This window comes from Acanthochromis polyacanthus, chromosome 17, assembly GCF_021347895.1.
Source record: "Acanthochromis polyacanthus isolate Apoly-LR-REF ecotype Palm Island chromosome 17, KAUST_Apoly_ChrSc, whole genome shotgun sequence".
NCBI lineage: Eukaryota > Metazoa > Chordata > Actinopteri > Pomacentridae > Acanthochromis > Acanthochromis polyacanthus.
Genome location: NC_067129.1, coordinates 16,382,394 through 16,396,089, shown reverse-complemented (window position 1 = coordinate 16,396,089; position 13,696 = coordinate 16,382,394). Strand labels below are relative to the sequence as shown.

General features: G+C 38.6%; 1 protein-coding gene and 1 pseudogene across 1 annotated transcript in view; both read left to right on the top strand.

The window, feature by feature from the left end:
- Positions 1 to 7,545, top strand: part of LOC110963640 (androgen receptor) — a 28,895-nt gene extending 21,350 nt beyond the window's left edge. The window contains 3 exon segments of the mRNA XM_022212082.2: positions 2,963 to 3,093; positions 3,240 to 3,391; positions 3,901 to 7,545. Of these exon segments, the coding sequence (XP_022067774.2) occupies positions 2,963 to 3,093; positions 3,240 to 3,391; positions 3,901 to 4,059 (442 nt within the window). The 3' untranslated portion in view covers positions 4,060 to 7,545.
- LOC127530526 (nicotinamide riboside kinase 2-like) lies at positions 843 to 1,549 on the top strand (annotated as a pseudogene).
- Positions 7,546 to 13,696: the final 6,151 nt, after the last annotated feature.

The following is a 13,696-nucleotide window of genomic DNA, read 5'->3' as shown; positions in this document are numbered from 1 at the left end:
GTCCACTGCTGAAATTGCTACTTTGAGACTCCACAGTGTCATACAGTGGGTGAGAGGGGTTGTCCCTGATGGATGTGAGCTTTGCCAACATCCTCCTCTCTCCCACCTCCTCTATGGAGTCCAGGGAACAATCCAGCACAGAACTGGCCCTCCTCACCAGCTGAAAATATTAGTTTTTGTCTTTTTTATTGACCAAACTTTTCAGGAAGTAGATGAAGAATAACTAAAGCTCTCATGTAGAAGTCCAACTTATTTTGGATCCTTACGGAGAGTTTAATGTTAGAGTTTGTAAAGCTTTTGAGTTTTTAGAGTCACATGGATTATTCTGACATTTAATGACCGAGTCCTGAAATAAAATTACAGTTGTGGATTTCTGTCATTTAGTCTGGACTAAACAAATAACAGCAGCATAAATCTGAAACATAATTATGAGGAGTCTGGATTGAGGTTTCTCACTTGATAATGATCAAAACATTCAATTTAGGTTGGTTTAAAGGAATATTCCACCTTAAATCTTTGAATGTTTGAAGTATTGCACCTACAAGGTCCTCACACATCCACCTTAAAGGAACATTCCACCAAAAATCCCTGGACAGGCACCTAAAATGTTGATTTAACTGAGTAGTCCATCCAAAATCCTCAGACTTGGGGGGGGGGGCTGGTTATAAGGAATATTCCACCTAAATCCTCAACTAGGGCAGTATGTGTAGCAGTGACAACCGAAAGAGGTCCTCTCTTGGTAGAAGAACTACGTCCGAGTGGCAGCTCCCTTTCTGCTCTGACCTTACTTGCTAAACTCAAGCGCCATGGAGGACTCGAGTAGTTGACGTTTCCTGCTGCAACCTAATCTTTTTCAGCTTTCTTCCACGTCCGATCGCTCCCGACCCAGTTTTTGTTGACGTTTTTGACCCTTTTTCCGAGCTTTGACCAATCCGAGAACATGAAGTACATCATCGGTATCGTCGGCGTAACCAATGGAGGGAAAACCAGCCTCACCAACTGCCTGACCAAGAACCTGCCCAATTGCTGCATGGTCCATCAGGATGACTTTTTCGAGGCCCAAGTTTAGATTGAAGTTGGTGAAGATGGCTTTAAGTAGTACCATGTCATCACTGCTCTGGACATGGACGCCATGATGAGTACGATCTACGCGTGACTGGGGAACCCGGTGAAGTTTGAGAAGTCTCATGACATTAATAACACCCTGGACACAAAGATCGTCCCGACGTCCGACCACAAGGAGGAGGTGGAGACTCACATCCTCATTGTGGAGGGCTTCCTGCTTTACACCTACAGGCCTTTGATCGACATGCTAAACCAGCGTTACTTTATTTCCATCCCATATGAAGAATGCAAAAAGAGGAGGTACTCTAGGAAGTAGACGGTACCAGACCCCCCCGGCCTGTTCAATGGCCACATCTGGACCATGGACCTGCAACACAAGAACATCTGTTCACTGTGAAAGATTATTGAGAGCAGCTTTTTGTGATTTCTGTGCAGAACACTATGATGTTTGCTGAGCTGTGCACTATTAAATGACTTAAGAATATGGAATATTGTTAGTGTTTATTATTGCTCTCAGGTTTACTGTTAAATGTATAGTGTTGCTTATTGTATTTTATTGTATTTGATTTAAGAATATGGGGTATTGTTACTGTTTATTATTGTTCTCAGGTTTACTATTAAATGTATAGAAATGCTTATTATATTTTATTGTATTTGATTTAAGAATATGGAGTATTGTTACTGTTTATTATTGTTCTCAGGTTTACTATTAAATGTATAGAGTGCTACTTACTGTATTTTATTGTATTTTAAAATTTAAATTACTGCACAGAACATTTCAGATTATTTTACCACAGATCAAGGGTACAGATTGTTGTTGTTCACTGTGTATTGGGTAGTACTCATTTTGATTTAGACTGATTAGTATACATAACCCTATGATGTTTCTGGTTTACAGCTGAGAACTCGTTGCTAAAAGTACAGAATATTATTTCTTATTTTAGGTGTGATAATTGTCAGTAAGCATTCTAAGAAGTGGAAATTGACAGGGTTGTAAAAGCGAGAGGTCGGTAGCAGCTTTCATTTTTTTCTTTCAACTTTTCGGTGGCCCCAACACTAAAATTAATCTGAATCCGCCCCTGCTGGACAAACCTAGAGTAGCTTCTGCTATCCTCAGTTTCCAGTCTTTACACTGAGCTAAGCTAAGCAAAGGTATCACACTGCTTAGCCACATGGTAAATAAAACAGTAATCTTATTTAACTTGTGGCAAAATAGTGAATAAATCCGTTTCCAAGAAAGTCAAGCAATTTCTTTCAATAAATGTGCACTTTGCAAACGGTTTGGCAGTTTTAGGTGTGTTAGTTTTCTATTTCATCTGGTTGGTGCATATTATACATTTATACAACTAGATATCTGGAAGTCTGCAATCATTTCCATAGAGATGGAGAACATTCAGCTCCATTAAGCTCCATTTCACATCTCTTTTTCTTTCAATTTTTGCACTTTTGGTGACATTTCTATTCTAATTCCAAAAATGTGCTTCATTCATTCTTCACAGCATAAGAATGCTAATATGTTATAAACTATCATTTTTCTGATTCATAAATAAGGCAGAATGATTTCATGTTGGAAGAGATGTCAAACTTTGATGATAATTTCTCTTGTTCACCCTTCGTTCAGGTTTCACACCAATGATAGATGATGGAATTCTGGTGTAACAGAGTTTTGTGTATTAACATCTTTCTCCAGATGTCAAAGATTACCGAAATCTGTACTGTTATGTAATTCAGAGCCAGTGGTATAGATATGGATTTAACCTCTGACTTTCTTTTCTCTTCTTTACTTATTTATTATGGAATAAATGTCTGAGGTGTAAAGCAATTTATCCTTCACCTCTTATAATTTGAACATTACCACTTGTTCACATCTCTCATTCTGACCATTTTGTGTCTGCAGACATCGGATGCATATTTCCAGCATGTATGAGCACTGCATACGGATGAGACATCTTTCTCAGGAGTTTGTGCTGCTGCAGATCACCCAGGAAGAGTTCCTCTGCATGAAGGCCTTGCTCCTCTTCAGCATCAGTAAGTACTGTCCTGTGTGCTGAGCATCGAAATGTAAAAGCAAACTCCTTTATTTACTCCCAGAAGTGGACATGCAGCGCAGAGAATACGGTCAGAAATGTATCTGCTGGGCCTCTAGGCAAACCAGTTTCTTCTCTTTTCATCAGTTCCAGTTGAGGGTCTGAAGAATCAGAAGTACTTTGATGAATTGCGTCTCACCTACATCAACGAACTTGATCGCCTCATTAACTGTCAGATGACAACAAACTGTTCTCAGAGGTTCTACCAGCTGACACGACTCCTGGACTCCCTCCAGATGGTGAGTTACACTGCTTCTAATAATCTCAAGTTAAACTGTTGTGATGTGCCCGCATTGCTTCACCTTCGAAGAGGGAAAAGACACAACCATGTCTCAGCTACCTCAGAATGCAGCAGGAGTTGTCTGAACATGAGGGTGCATTTTTACCTCTGAACAGATTGGAAACATTGAGTAAAGAGTCATTATTGCATTACACTAAAACATTTCTTGGCAGCATATGCATTTAAATAACAGGAAATGCTGTGTTTTCAATAGCACATGTACAATTGTACAAATAGAGTCTGATAACTGTACTTCAGGGTAAAAAAGAATAACCCTAATGGACGAGTTCACTATGATTCAGACCCTCCAGTTTCCTAAGCCAGGCCACTTGTTTTAGGAAAGAGCATTAGCTGGTTGTATACCTTCTGTTTTTGTGACTCATGTTTCCCCATTCATTGTCAAAACACTGCTTGTAGCATATTTCACTGAAACTATGTGATGTATTTCTTTCACCTCTTCTATTTCAGACGGTAAAGAAGCTCCATCAGTTTACGTTTGACCTGTTTGTCCAGGCTCAGTCGCTCCACACAAAGGTCAGCTTTCCAGAGATGATCGGAGAAATCATCTCTGTACATGTACCAAAGATCCTGGCAGGTTTGGCTAAACCAATCTTGTTTCACAAGTAGAAGGATTTTTTTTTTTTTCAAATCAAAAATGACTCATCTTTGCTGCCTCCATAAACTTTAACAAAGGCTTTGAACTGTTTCCCCACATCTTCAATCTGATTGCTTTTAGCCCTGTCCTGTAATAATTATTTTATTGCTCAAGTTTTTTTCCCCCCCTTTTAGCCATAATTGAGATTGTGTGTTCAGGACTGTTAAAGCTTTTATCTGAAGAGCTGCAAGGCATCACCTGTTGACAGCTCTGCAGTTTCTGAGTGGAGGTTTTTTGTTTTCAGATGGAGCAAAAATGCCACTTTACATACACAGAAAGCCTGTAAATCGTTATTACAGCAATTAAAAGTAGCAGGGTTAAAAACAGAACGTTTTGCATATGACCTTCATTATACATATACTTGACATAATAATCAGAAATCTGAGAGATGGCCTTACCAGTAGATGAGAATTGGATCGCAGAAATAAACAAATACTTGCTTTTCATAAACTTACCAAAAACAGTTTTTTAGAAGTCTTTGCAACGCTTTGCAGTGCTTGGAGTTAAATACTAGGCATGAAGCTTACATTAGACATTATTTTTGATTGTTGAACAAATGCGTAACGGCATCTCAGTTAAATTCTTCATTGTTCACATTTGGGTTGTCGCTGCAGAATTATGCTATATTTCTATATGTAAAAATGAAAAAAAATGACACAATGCTTTAATACTCCAATTCTGTGTCTTTTGCTTATGGTTGGGCTGTAAAATTATTGTTTGGGAGAGTCTACAGCCAGTTGTACAGCTGCATTCTGTACTGCGCAGCGCGTCTGACCATGCAATACTTGGTTGGCATCAATATCACGCTAGCTTAAAGGCAATGTGTTGTCTGTGACATTATTATAATTATGTTGTCTTGAGGCTACTTTCATTCTATGATTAAATCAGTCTAGCCATTTATTAATTAATATATTTATGTGTTCATTCATTGATTTATGAGCCTGCAAGCTATATTTGAGGATCTGTATCATTACATATGTACGCACACGGACTCATGCACCTTTTCAAAATAAGATAACCAGTATATTTTTGCATGGTCAGATATGCTAAATAATACAACTGCACGACTGGATCTGTGGCGGGAGCAAATACACAAAATTGGATATCAGAATACTGAGACATTTTTGACTTCTCTCCAAAAACCAGATTCTGAAGCAACAATCCACACCAGAACAATTAAAAACTAAACCGAGAGGCAATTAACCATGTGTGAAGTAATTAGAAAAAATACTGATAATTTCAACAACATTTTCATCATCATTTTAATGGTGCAAATGGAGCAAAGAACAGCAAAGCGTCACGCCGACAGTTTGTGGAACTGAGAGTGGTAAAAACAACTCGGGAGATGTATTTTCATTTTACTTTCCATCAGTGCCAATCCTGAGGCGTTACTGTGACAATCAGTGTAGATTAGGTAGTCGGGTATTATGCTGACTTCATATGTTGCATTACATTTGCTGAAAACTAAATCACGTATTTTAGTGAAGTGAATAAAGTGCATTGCGCAGTAGTTGCAGTGCTGCAGAGGACTCATCAAATACAAAGTCTGCAGTGATTAAGTTTGATTTCTCGATTTGAATCATAAACAAAACGGGGAAACTACAAATCCATACTGACAGATCTGTGGTCACATAAAAATCTCTCCCGCTTCCTACTTTGGGTTGTTGCTAAAATGATTCTGCAAGCAGTTAAAAGCAGCTGTAGCAATCATACCACAAAAACCTCACATTGTGCATCTCAAGCATAAATAAGATTTCACCAGATCATTACTATTTACTCTTGTCTGCTTAGCTGATGAACAGTTTATTTTTTGTAGAGTATAGCTTTGCATAAATTTTCAGCTAACAGTGATTTTTTAAATTTTTTTTTAAAACACTGTCTAGCCGCTGTAAGGTACTTTTACACATGTTGCCTTAAACATTACAAGTAGTCATGCACATCGAGCCCACTGCATGCTTCTTGGCACTCTTTATTTGAAACCTTTTCTCATCATATTAACAGCAAATGTGTAGAACTGATGTTATCATTTTCTTACGCATTAACTTATAGATACGTTGTGGGCCAAGATGGTAAAACAGAAAAAAAAAATATCCACAACACAGCTTTACAATCAATTTTGCTTTTTTTTTTTAGGAATTAGAATAAAATGTTAGGAGGATTTTACAGTTCAATCATAAAAGTACCAGAAATTCCTTGTGACTGCTTCATGAAAATTCAAAATGACAATGCAGCTGTTTTAATGTGCCGACTTTTGCATGCCGAACTATCTGTGTAAATATAGTGCCTTTGATTTTTGAATTTACCGTGTCACAGCCTGAATTTGGCAAAAAAAGTGTCCCTGACCTAAAATATTCTGAGGTAAATCAGAGGAACATGAAGAATTACAAGCTTGACGTATGAGATTCATTGATAAACTAAGATCAGATCATCAGCTGCGTGAAGAGTTCCTTCAATCGCAGTGTTGACAGAATCATGCCGTGAGTGGTGGCTTGCGGCAGCAGGGGCTTGGAGACTTGTAGGGATACAAGGAAGAGAGGGTGGCACCAAATACAGGCAAATACTAAAGAAGAACTTGATTCCAAGTGCCAGAGATGCTAGATTACTGCAGTAATGTTCCAAAGGGGCAACAAATACGGAATTAAAGCCAACTCAAAACTGGAAGGCCGTCAGATGTAGAATGTGAAAGTCCTTGACTGGCTCTGCCAACTGTCAGAGAGAAAAAACAAGAAAAAAATCTGTGGAATGCCTTGAAGACAACTGATCTCAGACACTCAGGCTAGAAAGCATTAATGCATGAAGTTGAATGCAATTTTTACTTTGGAAATTTTATTTAAAAACCATCATGAACCAAATGGTGAAACATAAGGCATTTTTTTTACAGCTTGGTGTACATGACTCAGAATGTAATTTTAACTGAAACAGCATCTTTCAGTGAATGAACATAAACTGTAGCAGATCATGACTTCTGACAATCCAGCTGCTCTGTGTTTATCAGAGACTCGACTCCTGTGGCTTATTCTGCAATGTTCGATCATTTTCAAGAATGTTTTATAAGTCTGTAAATTCAACACTTTTTAATGATTCCATGTTATTTTACGAGCTTGTAGATGCATGCACCATGTGTTTGTATAACTGTTTGTGTACCTTTTAGCTTTTTAAAGCGCCACATGTGGACATTCATATACCCCTCCAATTACCTGTTTATTGTATACTGACTTGTAGTGGCATTATTGTTGAATGCACAGGACTTTTATCATTCGGTGCCAGACCATTTTGTTGTACAGTACAGTGATGAGTTGACTATGACGGTCATTTTCACATTTTTTTTCCCTAACAGATTCATTCATAAGCTTTAGTGAAATGTGTAGAGTACCTTGCTTCATGTCTTCTACTTGTCTTTAAATATGTTCGCTACACAAATAAAAGCGGGGACAACGAAAGTCAAGCGGCTATCTAAAGTACATGTGATTTGTGAGACTTGTCATTTTACCCTGACATTGAAAAAAGATTTGAAACACTACACAAAAATCAAAGAAAACTGCTGACAAAACACAGGTATATATTTTTCATGTGCAAAAATAGTAAAGCAATTTTAAGTATTGGAATTTTCAGAGCTTTTGATCAAAATCAAAAATTCAGAAATACATTTTTATCACCCCATTTACATTTCCCGAATGCACTATATTGTTGCAGCAATTAAAATTTTATTAAATTAGCTCTGGTTTCAAATAACATAGTTGCTATGTTGTTTTAGTTTAATGATGCATTACACGGGGGGAATATGAGAGCATTACATGTGAGAGTGCAGCCTGCACATCACTGAGCCACACAGAAGCTCGTGTACATTTTTAATACTTATCTGATTGAGTCAGCTGCAGTGTTTGTATTACGTCAATGGATTATAGCTGGTATGTGCCCAATGTACTGCATATTAACACAGTTCTTTGTACATACTACAGTAACTGTATATATCGATTAGTTTAATGTCTGTTTTGGTGTCAACACTTGACTTTTAAAGTCAACTCTTGTATGATTTCTATCTTTTGTGACCTGTGTTTTTCCTATATGTGTGTTTTTCAAAGATGTAAAGTTGCATCATCTTTTAAAGATAATTAAAATAATTCAGACTCTATAAATGGTATGGTTTTCTTTGGAACGTAAAGTACATTTACACTGCAAAAACTCAAAATCTTAGCAAGTCTGTTTGTCTTATTTTCAGTTAGAATGTCTCATCCCACTTGATTTAAGATAAATTCACTCAACAAGTGGCATTTCAGCAAGATGGAGGGACTTATTTTAAGACAATGCATCTTAAATATCTTGTTAAGTCAAATATTCTTGAAATTACCTTGTTTTGAGTTGAATTTTACAAGAAAACTCAAAATAAGTTTAACCTTCGTGTCATCCTGCGGGTAAAAATTTACCCGTCTTAAAGTTTGAAAATGTGGAAAAAAATAGATTGTCACAGTGAAACTTCTGATGTCCACATTTTCGGGAAATCTTTTAACATTTTTTGATGGAAAATGGAAATGTTAAAAATGTTTCTTAAGAACATTCACAAAAAAACAACCAAAATCCAGCAAATTTCGCTGGATTTTGGTTGATTTTTTGTGAATGATCTTAAAGAAAATATTAGAAGTTTTACTGATATATATGTAATCACTTTAGATATTTTTAGGATTTTTTGGAAAATTTTTACTCATTTTTCTGAAAATATTTACAAGAATTTTCTTGCCAAATGTGGGAGTTTTTTTTTAAAAAAAATAAAACTTTCAAGGGAAACTTTTAAAGAATTATTGGAATTTTCTTCCTGAAGTTTTTGCAAATTTTCAGAAATTTGGGGGATTTTTTTGTCTGATTTTTTTTTCAAACAAGGAAACAATATTTTTGGGTGCCCGAAAAATGAAGACAACAGGAGGGTTAATACATCTCAAATTAGGAGGTTACATTAAAGCAAAAATCTATTTTTAAGTGAAAACTGCTGTTTGTTTTAGCGTATCTGGCTTATTTTAAGACACCTAAGCTTGACAATCCTCATAAAACAGAGCTTCAAATAACTTTTCCCAACTAATTTTAAGATCTCAAGATTCAAAATATCATATCTTATGTTAAGACATCTTACCAAGCCATTTTTCACTTGCTCTATTGGCAGATTTTTTTTTTTTTTTTACCTATTTCAAGGTAAAAGTTCATTGAAATAAGTTTTTTGTTGTTGTTTTGAGAGGAGCATTTTTTACAGTGTACAAGCATGATAAAACAATAGTAGCAGAAAGTTCAGCTCTTTATCATTCATTCAGGAGGCATACACTGAGTAACATCACAGAGGACAATAAGTAAACAATTCATTATATTCATAAGCTGAAAAACAATTATCTACTACTATCTTGTAGTAGCACAGTCCCCGAAGCACAAATGGAAAACATTAGCACCGTAATGTTTCAATGAGAACGAACATTATTTTGTTCTTGCGTGTACTCCCTTGTTTGACAGTCATGCGCTTGGTGGTGAATTAATTTACGAAAGCTCAAGGCCATATGAATTCGCTTTAAACTAGATAAGATAGACTTTATTAATCTCACAAAGGAGAAATTTAACATTACAGGGCTCTTAGAAACAAAAACAAAAACAAAAAACAGGAGTGCAAAAGTCACGAAAGTGCAAGAACAAGATAATAAATATTGCACATAATAACAACTACACAGTAGTGTTATACAGTCTGATGGCAGTGGGGATGAAGGACCTGCGGTAGCGCTCCTTCTTGCACTGAGGGTGTCTGAGTCTCGTGCTAAAGGAGCTGCTCAGCTCCACTACAGTCCGGTGCAGTGGGTGGGAGCTGTTGTCCATGATGGATGAGAGCTTGGTCAACATCCTCCTCTCACCCACATCCATCACAGAGTCCAGTGGGCAGCCCAGGACAGAGCTGGCCCTCTTGGTCAGCTTGTTCAGTCTCTTCATGTCCCGCTCTGTGCTGCCCGGGGCCCAGCAGACGAACTCCCGTGGGAAATTCCACCAGTTCCCGGTGTGAGCCAGCTTTGTGCCCCTTTCAGTGCCGAGGCTGGTAGATGTGTAGATGTGACAAATCGAGGCACAGTCTGGTGGAGTGAAAAGGGCCAAGGTGAGGAGGGAAGGCTGCAGCTGGGCAGTGGAGGATGGAATGTGTTGGGAGGAGTGGATGGCAGAATAAATACATAGATAATCAGTGTGTAACATTAGGAACTAATTTGTTACTTTTTTTTTTTAATTTACAGTGTTGTGTTTTAGTCGTCAAATGTCATGGAGGCTCATGATCAGTCATGCTCACTGAAGGCTGGTTGAGCTTTTAAAAAGATTACAGTCATGGCCTGAGAGTACTAAGCAGTTTCTTCATGAATTCAACACCACAAAGACAGACACCAGAAAAATTGGAAGAATGTTTTCAGCAAGGCTTTAGGGATGGAAATGTTCGGATGTTAGATCTAAGCAAGGGTTTGATGGACTGCCTTTAAATTTTATGGTCCTACAAGATAAAGCCATCTGACTAACTATTGATCTGATTTTTATGCTGGCGCCACCGCCCCACGCCATCACCAATTCACCACGTCATACTTTATGTCTGACTAAATACCCACGAAATTACATTAGCCTCCTCCAATATTTAGTTTTCCATCCAAAAGCTAAAATTAACTATGATGGCAAATATAACTGTTTAAAATTATTAATGTAATTGTGAGCATTTTACCATGCTGAGGTTATCACTCTACTCTAAGCACCACTGTGCCTGTTTATAGCCTCCCAGAGGTACCAGTATGGCTCCTCTTTATAATATCAGTTAAAAGGGCAGCACAAAGATGAAAACCAATTGTTATAGTCAAGCTTTTCAGCTAGTGTCAAGTGGTTAAGTCATCATTCTGAGCTGACATTAATTTGGAGTGGCATGTTTTATTATCATTATCATCATCATCATCATCATCGGCAGTCACTCGTAGTCAAGCATGACTGTCCTCCCTCTTGGTCCTTGTGGGTCTTCAGGTGGGCACAGAGGCCGATTCTGGACCCAAATATTTCTGCTGCAATGTATGCAGGGGAATGTAGTAGTGGTGGGTTTGAGTTGGACCTGTTTGGTGGTTGCTCTCTCCTTCCTAAGTCTGCATTTGTCTTGTGCAGCGTGATGGAGGTCAGTATCGTATTGTGCGACACCCTCACGGATGAGGGTGTTGCACAGTAGGCCCTGCCGGTTGCCATATCTTTCCAAGCTTTCAGATCTATGTGGCATTTCTTAAGGTTTGTTTTTATGTTGTCCTTGAATCTCTTCTTCTGGCCTCCAGGAGCCCGCTTCCCTTCAGCTAGTTGGGAGTACAGGACTTGTTTTGGGAGGCGAGAGTCCGGCATTCGGACAACATGGCCAGTCCATCTGAGCTGGTTTTGGGCAATGGTGGCAGTGATAGTGGGGATGTTAGCCTCCTCCAAGACGCTGGTGTTGGTGCGTCTGTCCTCCCAACTAATCCTGAGGATTTTTCGGAGGCATCTCTGATGGTGTGCCCCAAGTGCCTTTAGATGCCTGCTGTATGTGGTCCAGGCTTTTGATCCATACAGGAGAGTGGGGAGCACCACTGCTTTATGGACCAGGACTTTGGTATTTGCTTGGAGATCGCGGTTTTCAAAGACTCTCCTCCTTAGACTTGAGAAAGCCCCACTGGCACTGGTGAGGCGGTTGTGTATTTCATCATCGATGACAGCCTTTGATGAGAGGAGGCTGCCAAGGTATGGGAAGTGGTCCACATTTTCCAGTCAGATGTTATCAGTGGAGATGTTTGGAGATATGGCAAGCATGCTGCAGTTTGGTGGTGGTTGGTGGAGTATTTGGGTCTTTTTTATATTGAAGGTCAGACTAAGCTGTTTGCATGCTTTGACAAAGGCAGAGAGACTGCACTGAAGATCCTCTTCTGAGAGGGCTATGAGAGCATTGTTGTCTGCATACTGCAGCTCCATGATGGATATGGTGGGGGTTTGACCTTTAGCTCTGAATCGGTTGACCGCTGGTTCTGTACATGATTTTGACTCCCTGGGGCAGACGCTGATTTGTGAGATGGAGGATAGCAGCAACATAGATGGAGAATAGTGTTGGAGCGATGACACACTCGTATCAACTCTAAAGGGTTCTGTTTCGTCTCCACTGCCACTGAGTATATACACTGCTCAAAAAAAAATGAAAGGAACACTTTGAAAACACATCATATTTCAATGCGGGGGAAAAACAAACTGGATATTTAGTAAAGTAAGTAAGTAAAATTTATTTATATAGCACCTTTCACAGACAAATACAGTCACAAAGTGCTTCACAAAAAAAAAAAAAAAAAACAGCATAAAAGAAAAGAAAACACAATAGAAACTCAAATAACAAGTATGACTTAAAACAATAAGAATGGTGATCATAAACAGTCACATATCAGGTGAGTCTAAAATGCTTGGAGAAACAGGTGGGTTTTAAGATTACGCTTAAAAGCCTCCACGGAATCAAGACAACGCAAGGATAGTGGAAGAGCATTCCAGAGCTGTGGAGCAACAGCCTGGAAAGAACGACCACCGCGAGTTTTAAACTTGGTTCGGGGAGCCGCAATAAGAATTTGATCAGATGATCTCAGCGTCCGGGAGGGAACGTAAGGACGCACAAGATCTCTGATATAGACAGGAGCCTGATCATGGAGGGCTCTAAAAGTTAACACCAAAATTTTAAAATAAACACGATACTGGATTGGAAGCCAATGAAGATTTTTTAAGACTGGGGTAATATGAGTTCGCCTATTTGTACGAGTCAATAACCTTGCTGCAGCATTTTGAACATGCTGTAGACGAGAAAGCTCATTTTTGTCAAGACATGAAAACAGACTGTTGCAGTAGTCCAAACGAGAAGAAACAAAAGCATGAATTATCAACTCAAGGTCATTTTTAGATACCATTGGTCTAAGTTTAGAGATTTTCCTCAATTGGAAGAAGCAATTTCTTGTCAGCTGCTTTGAGTGGTGTTCTAAAGACATGTCTTTGTCGAAGATAACACCAAGATTCCGGAAACTCGATTTTCCTGACAAATTAAAATTAGATAGGTACTGATTGATCCCTGCAATGGCATCATCAGGAGCCAACACCAATGTTTCAGTTTTCTCGTCATTAAGACTCAAACAATTTGCGCCCAGCCATTTTTTAATTTCGGAAAGACAAGTTAATAATGAGTTCAATTTATGAATCTCAGAAACTTTAAAGGAACAGTAAAGCTGGATATCGTCAGCAAACAAATGATATGAAACGTCGCTGAACTTTTGAATTAACATTCCCAAAGGGAGGAGGTATAGAGAAAACAAAATTGGGCCCAAAACAGAGCCCTGGGGCACTCCACACCGAAGGTCAGTAGAAACAGACTGGAACTGATTTGCAAGGACACTAAAACTCCTGCCTGACAGATACGAGGAAAACCAGGCCAGGACCGATCCTGAAAGGCCAACAAAATCACGAAGTCGAGTTAACAGGATGTCATGGTCTACTGTGTCAAAAGCTGAAGAAAGATCTAACAACACCCAAACAGTACATTTGCCATGGTCCGCAGACATCAAAATGTCACTAGACACTTTTAACAAT